At 42.3% G+C, this 21,424-nt stretch overlaps 1 protein-coding gene across 5 annotated transcripts; it reads right to left on the minus strand.

The window, feature by feature from the left end:
• Positions 1-474: 474 nt before the first annotated feature.
• Positions 475-21,107, minus strand: LOC106026515 (igE-binding protein-like). 5 transcript variants are annotated; one of them, XR_010049152.1, is made up of 3 exons: positions 18,598-21,107; positions 17,740-17,843; positions 475-1,108 (listed from the first exon to the last, which is right to left on the minus strand). XR_010049152.1 is itself a non-coding variant. In XM_063254426.1 (3 exons), the coding sequence occupies exon 3, from the start codon at positions 14,598-14,600 to the stop codon at positions 13,485-13,487; it is 1,116 nt and encodes a 371-aa protein (XP_063110496.1). In that variant the 5' UTR covers positions 14,601-17,843; positions 18,598-18,721; positions 20,675-21,066; the 3' UTR covers positions 12,155-13,484. The 5 variants fall into 5 exon arrangements, 3 of the variants coding, with proteins under 3 accessions (XP_063110496.1, XP_063110495.1, XP_063110497.1); XR_010049153.1 differs by lacking the exon at positions 475-1,108 and adding an exon at positions 9,383-10,161; XM_063254426.1 differs by lacking the exon at positions 475-1,108 and having other exon boundaries at positions 12,155-17,843; positions 18,598-18,721; positions 20,675-21,066.
• Positions 21,108-21,424: the final 317 nt, after the last annotated feature.

Raw genomic sequence — 21,424 nt, forward strand, 5'->3', positions numbered from 1 at the left:
TTTAAAGCGTGATATGACGTTATACTGACTTTTTTAAATGTACCTCCGTTCTCTCACTCAGAGTTCTCAACCAAAAGTCTTATCAAGGCTTTGACCGATAAAGCTATTTACCCCAAGTCACATCCAGTGGCCAAATGAGACAGGAATCAGAGGAAAATGGTCCCCTACCCTTTCCAAGGGCCTTGTGCTTGGTCCTGGTGTGGCATTAATCCAGGAACCCTACTGGCTTGTGGCTGGATTCTCTTCAGTCAGCAGTGAACCATCACCATTTCAGACATAAACTTTTTACAAGTTTAAAAATGTACTTTGGAAAACTAGAACACAGAATCTTTTTAAAAGATCTGTATTCCCCCGCTAAGCATCTTCCAGAAACAGCCAGAAAAGAGACACATCCCCCTACACAAAACCCACACAAGAATATCAAAATCTGTTTGATAATGAATTTAATTTTTTTTTAAAAATCCATACGCTAAAATCATTTTTATTTTTAATTTTCTCTCTTTTTTCAAATTCATGGACATAATGTTTCTTATTGCAACTCAGAAACATCTCAAAATAGCTGCCAGAATTTTACAAATAAACATGAAACCAAGGCATTTGCGGTACAAAAATAGCCATCGCTTCTGCTCTAAAGGTTGGTTGCCCTTCTAAAATCTTTGCTAGGGCTGGGACTGTGTAGACAGCTTGGGCACCCAGCCACATTCAAATGAAACCAGTGCTCCTATCTGGAAATATTCAGACACATAGCATTTTGTGCCTTCCATCTCATACATGTATCTGCATTAACTTTTTTTTCAAAAGTGAAGAAAGCAGAATATGACTAGAGAGTTGAAAAATGTGGATGAAATAAATTCAAATGCAATGTAATTCGTGCAGGGTTACGTTGCACTGGACCATAAACTATTGTCCCAGAAGTTTACTATGGTAAGCATTATGTTTTACATCACTCACAGAATGAAGGATTACCCTTGTATTTCAAAGGCCTCCATAATCACATAAAAAGAACAAGTGATTTAATTTAATTATTTCTGAGCAATGCTATGGGGTAGAGGTCTTTCTGCCAGCTCTTTTTCTTGAGGTGTTGGAATGTTATGTTCCACAGGCCAACCTGAAATGAAAAGCAGATCTTATTTCAGTGCAGCATGGAACACAAATCCTGGAATGTCCATAGAGATTGCAATTGTTGCTCCAACATTTTTCATAACATGTAATAGATAAAATACTCCAATTTTGATGTGAGCAGAATGGGTAAAATATGAATGCAACCTACCGTTAAAATAATAACATTTGCATAATAAAGTAAATCACTTTTCAGTTCCTTTGCTTTATAAAATGAAGAGCATTGTTACGGTTTGTCTTACCCTCTTTAAAATAAAAAGTTAAAATATAAAATGAAGAACAGAAAATCAAATTTTTTCCTCTCTGATTGACTGTACAAGAGATTCACTAAGGTGGTCACTGAATGTTGAATCTACAAAAATTGGCTTCTTTCTAATCCTGGGATATTTGTCAAGTTTTTTCCTCCATCTTTTAGCCTCCAGATGTTGTTTTCACTGTGCCCTTGGTCAGAAGTTTCCAGCAGGAGATAGTTCTGCATCTTTTGTGATTCTGCACATCTTGTGAATGACACATAAATTGGGCTTTTGCAGATCATCATTTCAAGGCTATCTGTACATCAAACAACCATGGCAAATCAGGATGGTGTCTCCCCTGTGTTGCCTTCAATTTAAATCTCTCTGAATGTGATTTGGTTTCCATGCTCCTTCCTCTATTCCTGGGCCCTGGTACCTCAGCAGAGCATCTGTGAACACTATTTCTCCACTCCATTCTGTTGAGCTATCCATTACTCAGTCAACCTGAGGGCAAACCAGTGACATCCTTCTGGTGGCATGGGCTAGCAAGACATGTTGAACTGACCTCCATCACTCATTTTCACTAACAAGTCATAGCCTTCGCTGTTAAAACTCAATCACGCATCCCAAGGCTTGTGAGTTGATGGGGAGGTCAGTTTGCTATCACATTTGTCTTCTGACTGATGGAGACCTTACTTCATATGTCCAACAATTTGAAGTAATACTTTCATTTCAGAGGTTCCATGGTGCATTCCTGCATGATAAAACACTTAATAGATTAGTATCCCTTGAAGATAACTACAGATGGGAAACTCCTTGAAGGCTCAGGTGACTACTCCTGTATATGTACCCCAAAAAAGATCATCCCAGGGTTTCAGTCACTATGGTGATTATTTTTCTCTCATTGCTAAGACAAAATACTCAATGTCCCAAATTAAGGAAAGAAAGGTTTATTTAGTTTACAGTTTGTGGAGGTTTCAGTGCATACTCAGCTGGCTCTAAGGCAGAGTGGCACATGGTACAGGGGCAACTGTTGATGGCAGTGGAAAATAGCAAAAGCAACAAGAGCAAAAAGGGAGGAGCTCAGACAGAAGACTCTGTCCCTTATATTGTATGTAGGCCACACTCACTCTAAGTAGCACTCACACCCATAATCCCAGAATTGGACCATGAATCAGTTATAAATTGTAGAAGCCTACCCCCATGACGGCATGAGGCATTAGGGGAACATCTACACACAAACCATAACAGTCACCCAAACTTAAGACATGGTACAAAATGTATCCTTTACTTTGGTTGAAGTAGTCAGTGATGTCACATTCCTGGAAGATTTTCAGGCTGGCTCTTTCTCTGAAATGAAGGGTTTTTTGGGAGATTGATGTTATTCTGATACTTTGATTTCTATTGTGAATGGCATTACATTTGGCTATGTAAGCCAAATAAGATTCTTTTGGTCCCAGACTCTACCAGTTCTGTTAATCAAGGTGGTATGTAGGATGAGAAAATCATGAGAAAGTCATACTTTAAAGGTTAGTGAAGGGTGGGCACTGTTGCAGACAGTTCAGCAAATGCCTTTCCCATTTATATACCTCTTGTGAATGAGAAAGTAATTGAATTTTGTTGCAGAATATATTTTCAGAATATGCACTCTTGGAATATAAAATAAGACAGTAAGGTCAGACAAGCATACCAACTATTATAAAAGATGTAGGTTTTGTAAGCTTGGAATTTCTGTCCTGTGATATAATCCACTGCCTATTCAGATGTCATCTGTCCCTATTTGTATCTTCCTGAGAATTCTGGTTTGGAGAACAGTGTGTGAAATGTCAGTCTTTTGGTTTGAGTGCTGTTGTGAATAACAAACTGTCCCACACCTCTACCCTTGGAACACTGTGACTTCTGGCATGCATGAAACCATGAGAGGCTAACTTCATTATTTTATAACTAAGGACATTTCCAGATTGCCAACAACAGCCTCTCTCACTGCAATTTCTACCTAAATGTCGCTTGCTGAGAGATAATGCCACCTCATCATCAGTAATCCTTTACCTTATATTTTTTTCTTCAGACCCTTTGTTGGTTTTCTTATGCCAGTGCTAGGTCTGCATTTATTGTCCATCTCCCTCCAACTGACTATTTGCTCTGGGATCATCACTATGATAGGAACTCTAGGTCCATTCATTTTCTGATGCCTGGAAGGTGCCTGGCATCAAACAGGCACTTGCTAAATAACTCTTGCATTTACTGGGCTTTCCTTGGAGGATTACAGGGATTTATGGGACAGTGATTATATACGCTCTTTCTTTTTTTTTCAGGGTTGCAATATGCAAGAAATCTATCAAAGATGAGAACATCTTCTGCTCCAGATATCTGCCTATTTGTACTCAGTAGCATTTAACTTGCTATGGTAGGGCATGATTTTATTAAAGAAGATTTGGCTAAAATTTGGTAATTTTTGTACGAGGAATGTCTAAACAATTATATGTAACCCATTCATGCAAGAAACAATTATTCCATTTTACAACTTTGTCGGTTCTACAAATCAATATCAATATTTAAGAATAATAAGTCTTTGCCATTATGTTGAACTTTTCAGGGAAAAAATACAAATTTTTATTGAAGTAAAAATCCCATTTTGAAAAAATAATTTGCTAGGCTACAGTTACATAACATAATCAGCAGCAGAGTTTTGGATCGTGTTAGTAGAGAAAGCGGATAGGAACAGAAATCAAGGCACCACATCAAAAACAAACAAAGCAAAGTATTTGATCGAAATCAGTTTTATAGTAAAGCATATGCACTGTAACCATCAATAGTGTGATTAAATCCAAGAAAAAATGTGGAGTTTGGATGGAGACCATTTTTACTTGATTGGCTCTGTATTTAATTTTTGTCTCATTTTGACATTCATGGTAATTAGAGTTTTATTTTAAAGGAAGAAAAGGCCCAATAAAAATCACAGAGCTCACAATTAGGCTCAATACTGGGCATCTTAAGAAAGATGAGATTCAAAATGATTGCACTTTCATGAAAATAAACTCGGGGATCAAGACTCACTTCTCCACAAAAGTCAAAGTGTAACTTAAAAAGAATCTCAAAGAAATAATTATTATTACTAGGTTATCAGTTCCTCTGGTCATGCACTATGTCTTTGGTGTCTTTTGTCTGGTTTGTTATTATTAGGCATCATTGTTTAGACTTCTTTTAGGTTTAGAAAAAAATTGAACAGGAAAAACAGTAGTCACACAATCCACATTTTCTCCTATTGTTAACATGTCAGCGTGTTGTCTTTATGATACGAGATGAATCTTAGTCTGTACTGTATCTTACTAACTAAAATCCTTGCTTCACATTAAGGTCCCACTTGGTGCTGAATATTCTGTACTTCACCCTTTAATTCTTAATATTTTATGGGTTGAGCTTTGTCATCATCCAGCTCCATTGGACCCCAGCATCCTCTGAACACTGTATCCTGAGCTGGTTGTCCCACTTGGTCAGACCTGGAGATGCAGCTTTTGCCAAGAGTCCAGAATCAACAGATTAGTGTCCTCAGCAGGAAACTGGCTTTAGCATGTCACTTTTCCTGTTTGAGTTTATCTTCTCTGGAATTTCTTTCCCTCCTTCATTTTCTGTGTGTTACACTGTAGCATTCGTTGGATATCTCTAATAGTACTACCATTTTTTTAAAAAAAACCTCCTAGTTTCTCTGAGAGCGGTTAGCTCTAAATTACCATCTCAGTTCTGAAGCAAACATTTTACAGAGCAGGAGCTGGAGATGGGACTTGGAATAGAGCATATGCATATCCTACAGAGCCCTGGGTTCCATGCTGAAACTAAAATTAATAATAATAATAATCACCTCACATAATGCCTCAACCTTACATCTATAGATTAATCTTGATGTTTTCCTAACTTTTCTCTTTGTTGTTTTCATTTGTATGTGTAGCTGCTGTTTTGCTTAAAATTTACCCACATTATCTTGTTACCACTGAAGTGTGTGTGTACATGTGTGCACACTTTTTCTTACTCTGACCTGTTAAGTTTAAATAATCCATTTCTAAATGCATAGATCCACAATATTTTCTTTCCCTGATTGTAGCAAATTCCCTTTCCCTTTGAGAATATTCCTATAACGTTTGTAACATATACTGTGTTCACTACCTCTACATAATCTCTGCTTCCTCAGGATTCTGCTTTTTTTTACTTAGGCTTTTTTTTTGTGTACCAGGCAAAGAAAAGTCAGAGGCTCAGCTTACAGTGTTAATTTGAATAAGCCTCTGTCAATTTTTTTTTAAAGCACCCCGTCTTACCTTTTTGTTGTTGTTTTTATCCTTTATTGTGGGAAGGAGACTTTTCAACATTGTTTAGACTACTTTTAGTAATACTGCAACCAGGCATGTAGGCCCTTGTAGAATTGAGGAGTTGGAAAAGAAATCCATGGATCTTGATTAAATTTTCCTGCCTCTACATGTATCATGTACTTGTTTTTAAATTTTATTTAAGGAGGAAAAGAAAAAAAAGCAGAAAAAGGGTACAAGTTATACAGAATTTCAGAAAAAAAATAAACAGTAGGAAATCACTAGTTAATGGATTACATATTGTCATCTTAGAAATATTTGTTCAAGTTACAAAATTAAAGCATATAAAGTGGACATTCAAACAGTGAGACTGCAAACAGTTCTGTTCAATGATACAACAAAACTCAGTAATATCATTGTCCATCTTATACACTTAAATATACATGCAGTTATATCATTTAGAGCACTTTCTTTTCCTCTCTTTTGTACAATGACAATTACACATTTTGGGTTTTGTTGCTCCCACAGTTCTTATTACTTTTTTGGAAGAGAGTAAAACCAAATGTGACATAACAGAACAGAGTCGGTCAAATCAAAAGGGTAGACATAATAGATAATGTAAAAACATAATACAAGGTGATCAACAATGGTTACCATAATGCCTCCTGCTATCTCAAATAGAATTGCCTATATCATCAGTTATAATAAAATTGAACAAAACAGTAAAGAACAAAACCAACAAAACCAAAACATTGGAGACATTACAGGTCTTCAAAAGTAGATAATAGTCAACCAGAATGGGCGTCATAATGAATCTCACTATCTTCACAGCTGTTGCCTAAACTTTCGAACCTGGTACTATCAAGCAAAACAAAATAGAGGGACGTCAGTCAAAACAAGATGGTGGGGGCTGGGGATTTAGCTCAGCGGCATAAGCGCCTGCCTTGCAAGCAGGCAGTCGTGAGTTCAATCCCTGGTACCGGTAAAAACGAAAAAGACAAAAAAAAAAAAAAAAAAAAAAAAAAAAAAAGATGGTGAGAGCAATACAGGGCTTTAAATCAAGATAATGGAAAGTCAAAGTGGGTTACTATAATATATCTTGCTATTTTTTATTTATTTTTCCCTTAATTAAAAGGATAAAAATAAAAAAGTAAATAGTAGGATGGAGATTGAGATAAAAGAGGGCATAACAACAAAATAGCACAGATCAAAACATAACCATTTAAGCAAAATAGTGTTTCACCACAAGATAATCCCGATATAAAAGTAGTTACCATATTGTCTCTTTCCTTGAAATCTTTGAGTATAACTTTGTATACTGTAGCATCAAATATATCAAAACAATGTAAAACCACTCAAGAGAATGACAGTATTGCAGGGTATTTAGAATCAACTAACAGAAAATGAACAATGGTTTCTGTATAATCTCCTTGTGTATAAAAGTTTTTGTTTATACTATCACATATCATAAAATCCAATAAGATACAACATGTTAAGACCTATGGAGACAGAAGAACAAAAGCTTGATGGGACTTCAAAACAAGATGATACTAAATCAGCATTGCCTATTATGATGTCGTTTTCTCCAAAATAACTGTTCCTATCATCCAATCTTCTCTGTCTCATTTCTGTTGAGCTCTTTTTCTGTCATTAGTTGTCAGTTTGTCTTCTTCATTTTGTTTTCTGCTCCATTCATTGTGGCCTCTCTGCCACTATTTCTGGATTCTTCATATTTTTCTTTTTTAGAATATCCTGCAGTATTCTCTGTAGAGTTGAATTGGTGGTTGCATATTCCCCTAGTTCCTCTTTATCCTGGAAGCACCTTGTTTTTCCATCAATTTCCAGGGATAGTTGTGCAGGATATATCAGTCTTGGCTGGAGGTTATTATCTTTCAAAGCTTGAATTATTTCCCCCCACGCTCTTCGTGATTTGATGGTTTGTGCCGAGAAGTCTGTTGTGATTCTGATGGGTGTTCCCTTATAAGTGATCTGTTTTTTGTCTCTGATGGCTTTTAATATCCTGTTCTTATATTGGATTTCTGGAATTTTGATTATTATATGCCTGGGTGTAGCTCTGTTTGGGTTGTAGGTGGCTGGGGTCCTATATGTGTCATACATCTGAGTATCTTTACCTTTTGCTAAATTAGGAAAATTCTCCTGGATTATTTCTGCAAGTAGCTTTTGTAGTTCATTTGTTTGTGTCCCTACCTCTTCTTTTATGTTCTTAATTCTTAAGTTATAGACCTTCCTATCATCTTCTAGTCTTTGTATTATTGATGTTTGTTTCTTTGTTATTTTTAAGAAGCTTTTCATTTCATGCTCCCACATTACAAATCTGTCCTCCAGTTCAGATAATCTATCCTTAGTTTCTTTCAAGCTGTTATGCCAGTTTTCACTAGAGTTTTTAGTTTCCTGGTAATCTCTTTGAACCTGCTTCATGTATTCTATGTTTTCTCTATTTTCTCCATCAAACAATTCTCCCCTCTTTTTCTGTTCTTCCATTCCACCATCTGTTCTTTCTTGCGTGGTGCTTAGTGTTTCTCTAACTATTCTGCTTATGTCTTGCTTCAGGTCGTTAATAACTTCATTCCTGAACTCATCTATGAGGCTCTGGAGATAGCGCCTTCTATTGGTGCTGTGTCTGCTATTGCCTGTTTCTCAGGATTGGGGGCCGAGGAGCCTTTTTTGTTGCTCCCTTTTCCCATATTCTTTGTTCCTTATATATGCAAGTGTATATAAGAGGCCCAGCTTCCTTCCCTGTCGGCCACAGTCTGTTTGAATTGCGCCAGCTAGGTGTTCCCGCCCACTGCAACACACCAGGGAGTTACAGACTGGGCAGCCTATGCGGAGCCCGCCCCTTCAGGTCAACCTACCAAAGGCTTCACTGCTAGGGTGCACCTCCAGGCGCTGGGACCTGGGTTGTGCTAGCCTACTGGGTCTCCGCCAGCAGCGTCACGTAGGCTAGGCACTGCTTACCAATCCCGCTTGAGAGGGGGATATGTGACTGAAGTCACTATAGCTCCCTGTTCCAGCAAGTCTGCCTGGTCCCAGAATGTCCTTTGTTGGAGCCTCCTAGACCGTGGAAGAATCCCAGTTTCCCTCACTCACCGCAGGTCAATGCATGGCTCCCCACCCGTGCCTGCTCTCAACTCCGTTGACCGATTCCTGTTCTCAGAGCTTTCATGCATCTCTCTCCCTGCGGAGCCGATTCAGATGCTGCAGCGATGGCAGGAAACCCAAATCATGGCTTCCAATGGCGCAGGCTCCAGCTTCCACTCTGAGGCTTTATCTGTTCCTGTTATAGCACTGAGATTGCATTCCCAGTTGGTTTCTCTCAGCCCAGTTCGTTCTTGGGTCAGCAGGGTGTATCTTCTCTTGCTTAGGATTCCTCCCTCCACACCATTCCTGGATTCTAAGCTGGGTTTCTTGGAGAGCCTCCGTAGCTGCTGCTATCTGTCCGCCATGTTCTTCCTCCATATCATGTACTTTTAGCTTTAGAATTTTATTGTGTAGGGTCCCAAAGGAATGTTAGGCTGATTACATGCCTCACATACCCCAAGAACCTGCCATATGTAATAGTAAAATTTCCAACAGTTTCCTGTGTTGAATTCTTAAAGAAATCATAGGGCAGCGTGGACCCAGGGGAGAAGTTGCCAAAGTGCTCTCAGGCCCTGTGTCTACTCCTGAAGTACACATAACATGACACCAAATGATAAATGGGAAGCAATTGAATCTCTTTAAGAAATTACATTCTTTATGAAGGGATGGCATTTTTGCAATTTCACTGCACCATCATAACTTTTCCAAATAAATTAGAAATTAGCAAGCTGACAAAATTAAATTCAGGACAGAAATGGTAGTGATGACTTCCTTCAAGTCCCTGCAGCTCGTCACAGATGATGGCAACTGGATTTTTTTCCCTCTCCTCTTCCTCCAGAGTGCTCTTTAATGCCTTGTGATGTGATCCTGGGTCACCTTTATGGTTTATTTGTCTGGTCAGCTTGTTTCCAAGGTGATTGAGAATATAAAAAGGAGTGAGGCACAGACAGAAGCAAGTCAAGCTTAATTTTTCATTACAATCTCAGCCCTGAATTTCATGACTGACTTGACTCACAGTTAAAATGAAAAAGCCGTGGAAACCCAATGTCCTTGCTTGCATCTGTAAATGCCTGCAGGTGATTTATGGCATCTGTATTACTGTGCCCTTTCTCTGGCTGTGCCCTGGGGCTTGCTAATCATAGTCTCAGCTGGCATCTCAGGAGCCACCGGGTATGTCAGACCTGGGTGGCAAAAGCATGGAATGACCTCAGCCTTCCTGCAGCACATGGCTGTGGTGGGCAACATTTTTTTTGGTTGTAACCTTTCAGAAGCCACATCTAGTACTCCAACAGTGACACCATGAATCCCCACCTATCACAGATCCTATGCTCAACATAGATTTTACCTGAAAGAGAGCTGCACGGTTCCGGTGTAGTTTACTCCTACTTGGTGTTATCTTGGCTTCATTTTCCCTGCAAGGTGGAGAGAGAGGCTTGGCAGTTTTTCTGTTGCTAGTAAATACAAGTCTCCTGGTTCTGCAGTGAAATAACAGGCTGCGGCCAGACTGGTTCAAACCATCATCATCATCACTATTTTCTTCTCATTTGGAGCATCAATTATAATGAGTGTGGTACATGCCTATCACCCAGGAGGGATGATTGCAAATTCAACTCCAACTTGGACAACTTAATGAATTAACAAGACCCTATCTCAAAATTTATTTTAAAAAAGGGTAAGAGATGTAGCTCAGTACAAAGACCCTGGGTTCAATCTTAGGTACCACAACACATACATACATACACATGCTGTCATGCATTACTTGCCCTGTGAAGGATGATGTGGTAGGTCTCTTATGTGATTTTTTTTTGACACACACACACGCACACACATATACTTGTTGAGTGCCTATTGGTTATGCAGTGTCCTCAGTGGGGAATATCATTTTCAGTTGGCATAATTGGAACCGATATGCCCTGTTTGTGTTGGTGAGAATAAGAAATGGAAGACCATCATAGAAAAACAAAAGGAAAAGAAGTACTTCAAAAAATAGAATTATAGTATGATCCAAAATCCTACTTTGTGTCATAGGCACACAGAAATTAGAAGCATGTTCTCAAAGAGGTATTTGTGCATTCATGATTATAGCAATCAGACTCCTAATAACTACAAAGTGGAAACAAATTAAAAGTCCACTCAAAGATGTACACATAAACAAATATGGCAGAGATAGACAATAGGATCCTGAGGAAGAAGGAAAATTTTGATGCATACAAAACCAGAGATGAACCTTGAGACATAAGGTAAGTGGAAAATAGAAACAAAACTAGTTCCTCAAAGACAAATTATATGTTCCCTTGCATAGGATGTTCCTAAAGTAGCCAAATTTTCAAACACAAAAATTAGACTGGAGCGGGCATGGAGGTTCATGTTTAAAGAACAGAGTTTGAGTTTGTAATGTTGAGCAGCTCTTGGATTTGATGGCAGTAATGGTTGCATGACAGTGTAAATATACTGTGTCTCTGAACCACACCCTCAGAAATAGTGAAGCTGGATTGTACGCTGGATATATTTTAATACTGTTAAAATTTTTGGAAAAAAGAAACAGATCATTTGCTGATCTTTAGAGCATATGCTTGAGAGGCCCAAGCATGAAATCATAGAGATCAGTGAGGAATCATCTATTCCCAGCCCCAGTTTGATGGTGGCTTGGGTAATGGCTGGGCTGAATGTTTTCTGTGTAGATGACATATGCAGGAAAATGCACAGACCCTACAAAAGAGCTTGTAGGGTGAAGGAAAGCATGTGAGAATGTGTGTGTGTGTGTGTGTGTGTGTGTGTGTGTGTGTGTGTGTGTGTGTGTGAATATTTAGCAAGGAGGAATCTTGATGAAAACAGTGATTGAAAAGAGAGCAAAATGAATAAAGAAGCAAGATCCTCCATTAGGCACCTTCAGATCCAGTTTATGTAATATTTGAAGGTGCCACCCCTGCAGAGGGGTAGAGATACCTCATTCATGATAAAAACCCATGGTAAACTTGATGAATGAAAGTAGTGGAAAGTAATACATAGACTGGTGGTTTGGATGTAAAAAGGATGTTAGTGTTCTCATTTCATTGTTTCTGCTTTAGCAGTGAAATAAGAAATGAGGTTATTGCTCCTGAGTACAAGACAGGTTACTGCTGAAGGTTTGAGTACTTGGAGGAAATATGAAATCAGTATCTTGGAATGAAGAACCAGGTTATTTAGACCTGCACAGTGGATGGTAGGACAAGACACAGAATCCATTTGGGATTTGTGTGAAATATACACAGTACCATTTACTTCTTAGAACTAGTGACAATGTAGGCATTATTTTATTCAAATTTATGAGGGCAACATTTAGGCAAGGAGATGGTAGAATAAAAGCAGTAGATCATTGTCGATGTCCGCTCCCGGCCGGCAGGAAGGACACACGACAAAGTCTGGTAGTGGACAACCTTTTCTTTTTATTTTCCTTCTCCGTACAGCCTGCCCTGGGTTCTCCCAGCTGAAGCCTCCTTTGGTCCGCTCCCCGCGGCTCCTTTTGTGCTTCAGCCTGCCCCAAAGCCTCTACCAGTCCGCTCTCCGCGGCTCCTTTTGGGCTTCTACTTCCGGGCTTCTATCTGGCTTCTACTTCCGCCCAGGGGTGGCACCGGTATATATACGGGTACAGTGTCCAATCATGTTAAAGTAAGCAAGGCAAGCTGATTGGCTAACATCATCAGTTGCCAGGCAGACTATATTGTTGAGCGGGTTGTTTACGCGGTAAGCAGGAAACTAACATATTCGATGGGAGGGGTAATCTACCTCAGGCCTCACTCTTTACTACAGGCCTCACGTCCGCCAAGTGAGGCGACCGGGCTCGGGGCTGCGGCTCCCAACATCTCCCCCTTTTTTATTTTTTATGAATGTGCGCATCGTAGCCCTTCCTGGACTGGGTGCAGAGGCTTATGCCCTATGTGTAGGCCCACCGTAGGTCCTTGGCTTAGACCCTGGTCGGCCGTCCCATGGTCTGCCAAGGCCCTGAGGCCCTCGTCCTTTTTCTAGGGCCAGGCACAAACTGGACGGAACCTGGATGCACACAAGCTTGCACTCATTTCCTCTCCGTAAAGAAATCCCCTCGGAGAGAAATTTAGACCTGGGCAGCATCTAACAGTCCAGCGGCTTACGTGCAGGATGGGGTAGGGCCTGGCTTAGGTCGAGTCGTGCTGGGGAGGCACGCTCTTACCCGTCATTGACTCACCTACCCTGCTATATCATAATTTTTTAGAGGAGGAGTGTGGGAAGCTCACCGTCCCTAGACTCGGTCGTAGGCTAGGCGAGCGAGCCATGCATATGCCTGAGGATCTTCTTGTCCATTTCGGGCTACCGCTATTTCTATTCATCTTATTGGTTGGTCTGTGATGGATCTCCAGTAGGGCAGGTCTGATCTTCAGTCGAGGGCTTTATTGCCCGTGTCAGTCTCTCCGGTATCCACAGTGGTTCTCGTCCCGATTCCTGTGGGAAAACACAAACCGCGCCTCGGTTCCAGCTGATTACCGGATCCGGGCCCATCCATTGTCATGCCATAGATAACCGCGCCTTTGGAGGCAGGCCTTGGCTTACTCCCCCTTTTTGTTTTTTATTTTTTATTTTTATCTTTTTCGTTTTTTTTTTTTTTTTTTTTTTTTTTTTTTATTGGTACCAGGGATCGAACTGGCGATTGCCTGCTTACAAGGCAGGCGCTTATGCCGCTAAGCTAAATCCCCAGCCCCCGTTTCCTCGACCGGCGTTTTTCTCAGCCTGCTCGGCAGAGTAGCCGCCCATGAAAATCATAGGACGGCGGTCGCGACAGAGTGGAACGGGGCGTCACTTCCTGTGCCGGCTGAGAGAAGGGAGGGTTCCCTGTAGCGGCCTCTCGGTGGGGAGCCGCTTCTGGAGAAGAGCTCCAGGGCGGAGCGGATGGCTCTCTATCTCCTCCCCGCCAGAGAGCGCCGGGGAACTGGGTCTGGTCATCAGCGTGCCGACCTTCTCCCATAAGCATTTCCTTGTTCCACCCCCGGTTTCCCCGATTGGCGTTTCTCTCAGCCTGCTCTGCAGAGAACTCTGTGTACCAGGCTCGCCAATCCAGGTAACTACCTGAGGGCAGACACGCCTTTGCCAGCTGAATCCAGTCCGCGGGGGTGAGGGGCCCAGAAGACAGATTCTCCAGCATGGCAATGGTGTAAGGCGCAGTCGGCCCAAAGGTTGTAACTGCATTTTTAAGTTCTCTAATCTGCTTTATCTCAAAAGGCTCCCATACATTGCGTCCCTGGCCCATAGCTACTTGTACAGGAAATATCTCGTAGGGGCCACTATCTATCCCAGGTGGATGTACCTCATGAGACAAGCGTCCCCCCTGCCAAAGCCGCCTGTAAAAATACCGACCCGCCGGCGGCGGAGCATAAGACAGCGGCCGTGATTGGGCGGAAAATGGGGGCCCATGCATCACTTCCTGTTCTGGCGAAAGGGGAGAGAGCTCCCAGGCGGCCGCCTCGTGGCGAGGGATCGCCTCCCTCTCGCGCCGGGGAGCGCTCAGGAGCTCTCTACTCCTCCGCAGACCAGGTTGAGCAGAGCGCAATTCGCGGGGCAACGCTGGAAAAGAACCCTGCGACTCCTTATTGAGCGACTTAGGCTCCTGACAGCTGGTCTCTTTGGCCTCCTTGCCATTCAACTTTCCCTCGTCCTCAGAGTCAGACGACTCCGAGGCTAGAGCCCCGTCCTCCTCCTTAGCATCCTTGTTCCCCTTGACAGACACCTCTCGGGAGCTCCCTGACTGGGCCTGCTCAAATACCCTGCGTACTTTTGTAAGCTCTTGAGAGCTTTCTCCACAACCACCCTCGCTCTTAGTGTTGCTACCTAACATGTTTCCCATCTTTTAATATGTTACTCACCGCGTGAGGCCCAAGGAATCCGCCACTTACGCGTGAGCCTGAGGGGAGTCTAAAAGCCCTGTAGGTGCGCGCCACCCAGAGCCCAGGCTTATCCCCAACTCACCTGTCTCGCAGCTCTGTACTGGAGCGTTGTCCACTTCCACGTCGCGGGGGTGATCAGTCCCCGTACGGGCCACCAAATGTCGATGTCCGCTCCCGGCCGGCAGGAAGGACACACGACAAAGTCTGGTAGTGGACAACCTTTTCTTTTTATTTTCCTTCTCCGTACAGCCTGCCCTGGGTTCTCCCAGCTGAAGCCTCCTTTGGTCCGCTCCCCGCGGCTCCTTTTGTGCTTCAGCCTGCCCCAAAGCCTCTACCGGTCCGCTCTCCGCGGCTCCTTTTGGGCTTCTACTTCCGGGCTTCTATCTGGCTTCTACTTCCGCCCAGGGGTGGCACCGGTATATATACGGGTACAGTGTCCAATCATGTTAAAGTAAGCAAGGCAAGCTGATTGGCTAACATCATCAGTTGCCAGGCAGACTATATTGTTGAGCGGGTTGTTTACGCGGTAAGCAGGAAACTAACATATTCGATGGGAGGGGTAATCTACCTCAGGCCTCACTCTTTACTACAGGCCTCACGTCCGCCAAGTGAGGCGACCGGGCTCGGGGCTGCGGCTCCCAACAGATCATACCCTTTCTACTTTGGTAAGGCTGGAAGTCACTGTGTGTTACCCACAGTGACTGTGCATGTAGCACCTGGCAGTTCTTAATTAACTGGACCACGACACTATCCTAGTGTGAGTAGGAGAAATGCAAGATGAGTTCAAGTAACTGCTCAGGGCCACAAGGGTCAGAGGTTAGTTTTGGCAGTCTTGTTCTCCGATCAGATCTCTTCAATCGCACTGTTACACCTGTGCTCTCTAAGAGCAGTGTTCTCTGTTGGTCTGCAGAGAGGTGACCCACAACCAGCTGTCCTCATACTCTGAAGTCACCTGAAACGCAGAATCGCACTGTGTGTGCAAATTCATGTAAAGTGTGCATTTTGGAAAGCTCACAGATCACAATGGCAGGTGTGGATAAATGTTACCTCTTTGCAGAGAAATGAAAAAAAGTTGAGGCCCAAAGTCAAAATAGAAATTTTCAGATATCTAGTCCCATATTATTAGTTCTTGAAGTTGTAAGGAGCTAGCATTTTAGCCAGATAAACTGCATAGGAAGTGCTCAAATCAGGTGTTTCTCAGACAAAGGGTAAAACACATAATTATGGTTAAGGGTCAGCGACATCTGAAGTAACTAGTTTCATTCTTCCTGTCTGTAGAGCTGGTGGTCACCTTTAACCAAGCCCCTATCCATGGCTCTTCCTTCTATATCTGTCCATGTCCTAAGCATCTTCAAATCACTGCCCCTTGTTGCAGCCCAAGCTAGATAAATAACTAAAGCTCCTGCTCAAAAGAAAGTATGTCATAATTCTCCCCTGGTGTAGCTTTTGGTATCCCCGAATCTGAAATTAAATTGTTTTATCATTTGTAAGTGTAATACCAAGTGCACAGGGATGGAATGCATTATATTTTTAAAAACCCATCTATGTGTCAATAATATCGTATACAAAGTTAAACGGCAATAGGTGAATAAAATTGCAAAATAAATGTCCAAGATACATGCAAAAAACAGAATTATAACAATAAAAGCACACCCAACAGAAAGATTTTTACAATGAGAAATACAAATTCTCAAGGGATAGTTTTAAAAGTTGTTCAACTTAGAAACCTAAAAATACACTATAGCTATGATCATTTAATTAGCAAATAATAATCTTTAATTATGAATAAATCATTACCATTAAACTTTGAAATTGCCAAAGATGTGTAAAGATGCAAAAATACCATACTTTCTGTGAGTAAAATTTTGTGAAAAATGCTTATATATGTATTGAAAAATATGTTGTATAAAATATTGAAAAATATACTGTATACATTTATACCTCTGAAAAATAGTTTTAATAGTTTTATATATTTGTTATATATATTTTATATAATTTTATATATTTGTTATATATATTTTCATACATATTTTGGCCATATATATATGACAATATCACTGGGACCCTTGGGAATATCAGAATAGCAAACAAGCGCAAGGTCTATTTAACAAATATGTAACCATATCTGTGTACCGTAGCAAGGAGAGTTATTATAGTCATTATCTCGCTGTGCATTTAGTTGATATTTATTTCATGGCTGTGTAGCTTAATGATATCACAATGTCAAGTGAAATAAATCAGACACACAAGCTTAAATATCACCTGGCTTCTCTTGTAAGAGAAACCCAAGGTATGAACAAAGAATGAAATAAAAGATGAAACTAGGAAGTAGAAAGGTAGACCTTTCTCAGATGGGAAGAGACTGAAGAGAAGGAGGGAGGGAGCAAGGAAGAGAAGGGAGAGGAAGGAAGGAGGAACTAAGATGTATTACGCACATGTGCCAACTCCATGCAAGGAATGTCACTAAGCACGGCAAACCTGGACCAATAAATTCAAGAGAGCTGTACAGGAGTTGATGAAAATAATAAGAATTATAGTGACTAATTTGCTCATTACTCAGTCTTCACAACTGCCCTTCACATTTGTTTTGCCAATCAAGGATCCCTATGTTTAAAAAAGTGTGGAGAGAAGTAAGGTACACACTATTCATCTGAAGGTGACTTGTGGAGTCAATGCCATGATACGTGCAAAATCCTAGTGAAGCACACAGCAGAGCTAGGCAGTCAGGTGACGGTAGCTAGAATAATAAAATCATTCCAGTGATGCTGTTATCAAGGATTCATGGTAGGTTTCCTTCACACTTTGTCTTTCCTTCCATTCCTTCAATATTTTGGGTCATCTCCCATCAGCCATGCATTTCCTAGGGTGAGTGGAAATACAGCCAGCACCATGCTCTGCATCAAAGCATGTATGACACTGCTGGCGCAGCTGAGTCTGGAAGAAACAATACTGCACGTGACAGGCAAGAGCTCTGGGGCCTGCACAGGGTGACAAGTGCTACATGGAGGGGTTGTCTGAGCCATTCCCTGTGAAATGGGTCTGGAGGCCCAAACAGTAACATACCAGACAGAAGATACCAAACAGCCTTTTCATGCCTACCACATAATTTTCCACTTGGAAGGTCTTGGAGACGTAGTAAAGGAGTCTGTAGGGGGACCACAGGTAGTGGGGTACACACTGTCACGGAAAGTTCACAGAAGACTCTGGAAAAGATAGGAAATATTTGTTCTTGATTTTATATAAGTAATTTCAAGACTAACAACAGCCTGATCAAATCTGGCTCAGTAAGACTATCATGCCGGCCACCATAAGATTCAATTAACTCATAATTTAATTAGTATAGAATTATTTTGAGAGCATCTTCCACACTTGGACCATTCAGTGTCACTGGTGTGAGCTTCTTGCAGAAAGAAATGTACCTATTCATCTAGTCTTCTCTCAGGTAGTAATGTCTCAGTGGTGACCCAGATGCTTCACTGATAATTTGACAAACATCATTATCATCAAATTTGAGCTAGACACAGAGAATGCACAGATAACCCAAGCTATTACATAGCATGGCAAGAAATAAGCCCCGTTGTTTGTGTCTCTGAGATTTGGAGGTCATTCCTTGCTCCACGATCATGGAAGACAATCCCATTAACACATTGCAACTTCCATTTTGCAGATGCACTGGGTTCCTCGTAAATCATGACTTCCTCACATGTATTTCCCTGGCATAGATTTTCATTGGCTTTCTGAAAAAATATCGTAGCCAGTTCATCTTGCTGTAATGCGGACTAGGTGGCTCAAGCAATCTACTTCTCATACTTCTGGAGATTATAAGACAGAGATCAGGCTGCCAATATTGTCTGGCTCCAGTGAGGTCTTGTGTCTTCACATGACAGAGAGATGAGTATTAAGGGCACGAATCCTGTGTTGGGGCTGCACCCTCAGGACATGCCCACCACCCCATACCTGTCTTCCCAATGCCATCACATTAGAGAATGGGACTCCAGCATGTAGGCTTGGCAGGGAGGGGAGACAAAAACATCAGTCTACAGCAAATCACTTCTGTAGAATCCAGATCAAATGAGATCATCTGTATAAAACAAAGAACCAAACATTTGGTGGATGATGTATAAATACTGATGTCCCTGCCGATCACCAGGAGTAGGAAAAAATATTTCTCTTAAAATAATGTTTTTTTGCATAGGGAGATGTTGGTGGAACTGGTGCTCATCTTTCCTGCTTACTGACTTGCGTTCTCCAGCAGCTCCAGCGAGATCACCCACCACATGAAGAGCAGTCAGCCTTCCCGGGCACTGTGACTCTGACATTCTGGCTGGAGAATGGCTGTTTCCTCAGCAGCAAACATTTGTCAAGCTTTGTTTGCTGCTAAGAATGGGAAACATAAAGATGTATGGTTTAAAGATTGTGTTGGGAAGCACACACTGGGACTCAGGAGACAGAGTGTCACAGAGAAGCTCATACAGCCACCAGCCATCCTGGCAGCCCCAGGAAGGCCACGGTGGATAAGGGAGCTTCAGATGCAGAAAAGATCTACAGCAGGAAGGAAAAGGACTCTGACTGCCTGAGTGTGCGCTCAGTACAGACCTGGTAGCAAGGCAGGGAGGGAAGTAAAGTATCCAAGGATGGAAGATGCAGTGGGTGAGACTAGAAATCACAAAGTGCATCAGTAGGCTGCCCTGTGGATGGGAACCATAGTCAAAACCCACAATCTGAAGAGCAGAGGTTTGTCTAGGCTTATGGTTTCAGGAGTTTCAGTCCCTGGTCAGTAGCTCCCAGGCAGGACCATCAGAATTTTGCCACCTGCTCAATTTATGGCCACTAGCAAGCAGAGTAGGGAGGGATAGTACCTCAGAGAAACAGGGAGAGACCAGATGTCGATGCCAGGGTAACACCTTTGTGACCACCCAGATACACCCAGGAGTGAGCTTTCCTGCCTTACTGGCTGCTCCCAAAGCAAGTTGGCATAGTGAAGTTGAACCATTACAGAAAGAAAACTAAAAGGAAGTAGAAAAAAGAGAATGAAAACAGCATCCTCTACAGGATACTAAAATTTAAGATTGTTTTCTAGTTTATTATTTGAAGCAAATATCTGGAGTAGGCATCATCATGTCCACTCTACAGATAAGGAATTGCTTCTCCAGTGCCTCATAGCCAGTGCCGTAGCTATGAGCAGCTGGTCTGTCTTTGCCATTCCCTGAGTGGTACAGGTGCACTAGTTCTGACCCTTGGTCTCTTGGATGGAGTAGCATCTGCATCCCTGATAACCTAACCTAGTTATTAACAGCTAAGCAAGCAAAAACCCTATGCTGTAGAAGCCCACCCTCTGTTCTTTTTTTTTTTTTTTTTGTCTTTTTCCTTTTTTTTTATCGGTACCGGGGATCGAACTCACGACTGCCTGCTTGCAACGCAAGTGCTTATGCCGCTGAGCTAAACCTCCAGCCCCTGTTCTTTTAATACCATACATGCATATCTCTGCTAGGGGTACCTTTTAGTCTTTTGCCACATTGCCTGCCCCACCCATCGCCACAGCCACCCCTACTCACCATGTTGGGTCTTCTCCTTTCATCAGCTGACCCAGGGGCACTTGCTATGGTTCTGGGCCCTTCTATATTCCATGGTATGCTGGACACAGGTTTGGATTATATTGAATTCATTATTTCTGTATCTGTCTCTTTTATTTCCTCCTCGGCCCTGTAGACTAAGTTCTCCAGGCAAGAGAACTTTGTACATTGCTCATTAACAAACACTGACCATGAGCCAAGTCAGCCAAGTCCAGCTAGCAGGCTTTGTGCTGCAGACACACTGACAACTGAGAGAAACACACTCTGGATTCACCTGGCTCCCATGCCTAGGGGAGACACAGGGTACCTGGGCCACTGAGACAGAGGTCACTGCAAAGGTCACTGCAAAAGTCACTGCAAAAGTCTGCAGGGACCAGAGAGGGCACCTTGTACAGGCTCAGGCAGCTCTCAACAACATTCAGGGCCAGTGCCATCCAAACTAACATTTCAGGGATACTTACCCTTCATGAAGGGAAGGGAGAGGGAGAAAGAGCGACTTTATCGGTCTCTAGCACAAAAGCGTGCATATCCTCCTCATAGTGAAACTGGAACTGAAGCAGAAGGACTGAATGCTGTTTGTCCCCTTTGAGAAATCTGTTCCTGGTGGCTTTCTCAGAATGGTTCCAGCAGCCAGGCACATGCAGTCCAGCGATGATGCTGGCTTTCCTCTACTGTGAAACAGAATTGAGCTTATCTTTTGAAAAGAATCCTATACATGTCCAGATTTGTCATCCGCCACTGCCTGCTTATCTTATCTCTTTCCCAGACGTTCTTTCAGGCGGGGAAGCCGTGCTGATTGTAAAGGTGTGTTTATAACTGGGTGAGAGAGGCAGGAGATTCAAAGCATTTGAATCAGATCGCTGGGGGTTTTATTGTGTTCTCTGAGCCATTTTTAATAAACTTTCCTGATACTCAGTAAAAGGATGTGGTCGTCATCAAAAGTTCTTTTCGGTAACCAAATCCACAAGAGGGGAAAAATACTCCTACACAGTTGCAGGTGCAGCTGAGCTGGGGGAAGGTGAAGGGGTGTGGGGTGTCAGCTCTGCACCCGCCGGCCGGTGGGGGGCGCTGTTGGGCCAACAGCTCCCTTCTCTTCTGTGTCACCTCACTGGTGAGGGTGGAACTGCACTTCCTGCAGCGACAAGCCCTGCGGACACAGTGAGTGTGCTTCCATTGAGTCTCCAACTGAGATTTAGGGTCTGCCCTCATCA

The sequence above is a fragment of the Cavia porcellus genome, unplaced genomic scaffold (genome assembly GCF_034190915.1).
Source record: "Cavia porcellus strain 051 isolate PalLab524CR breed Dunkin Hartley unplaced genomic scaffold, mCavPor4.1 scaffold_8, whole genome shotgun sequence".
Classification (NCBI taxonomy): Eukaryota; Metazoa; Chordata; class Mammalia; order Rodentia; family Caviidae; genus Cavia; species Cavia porcellus.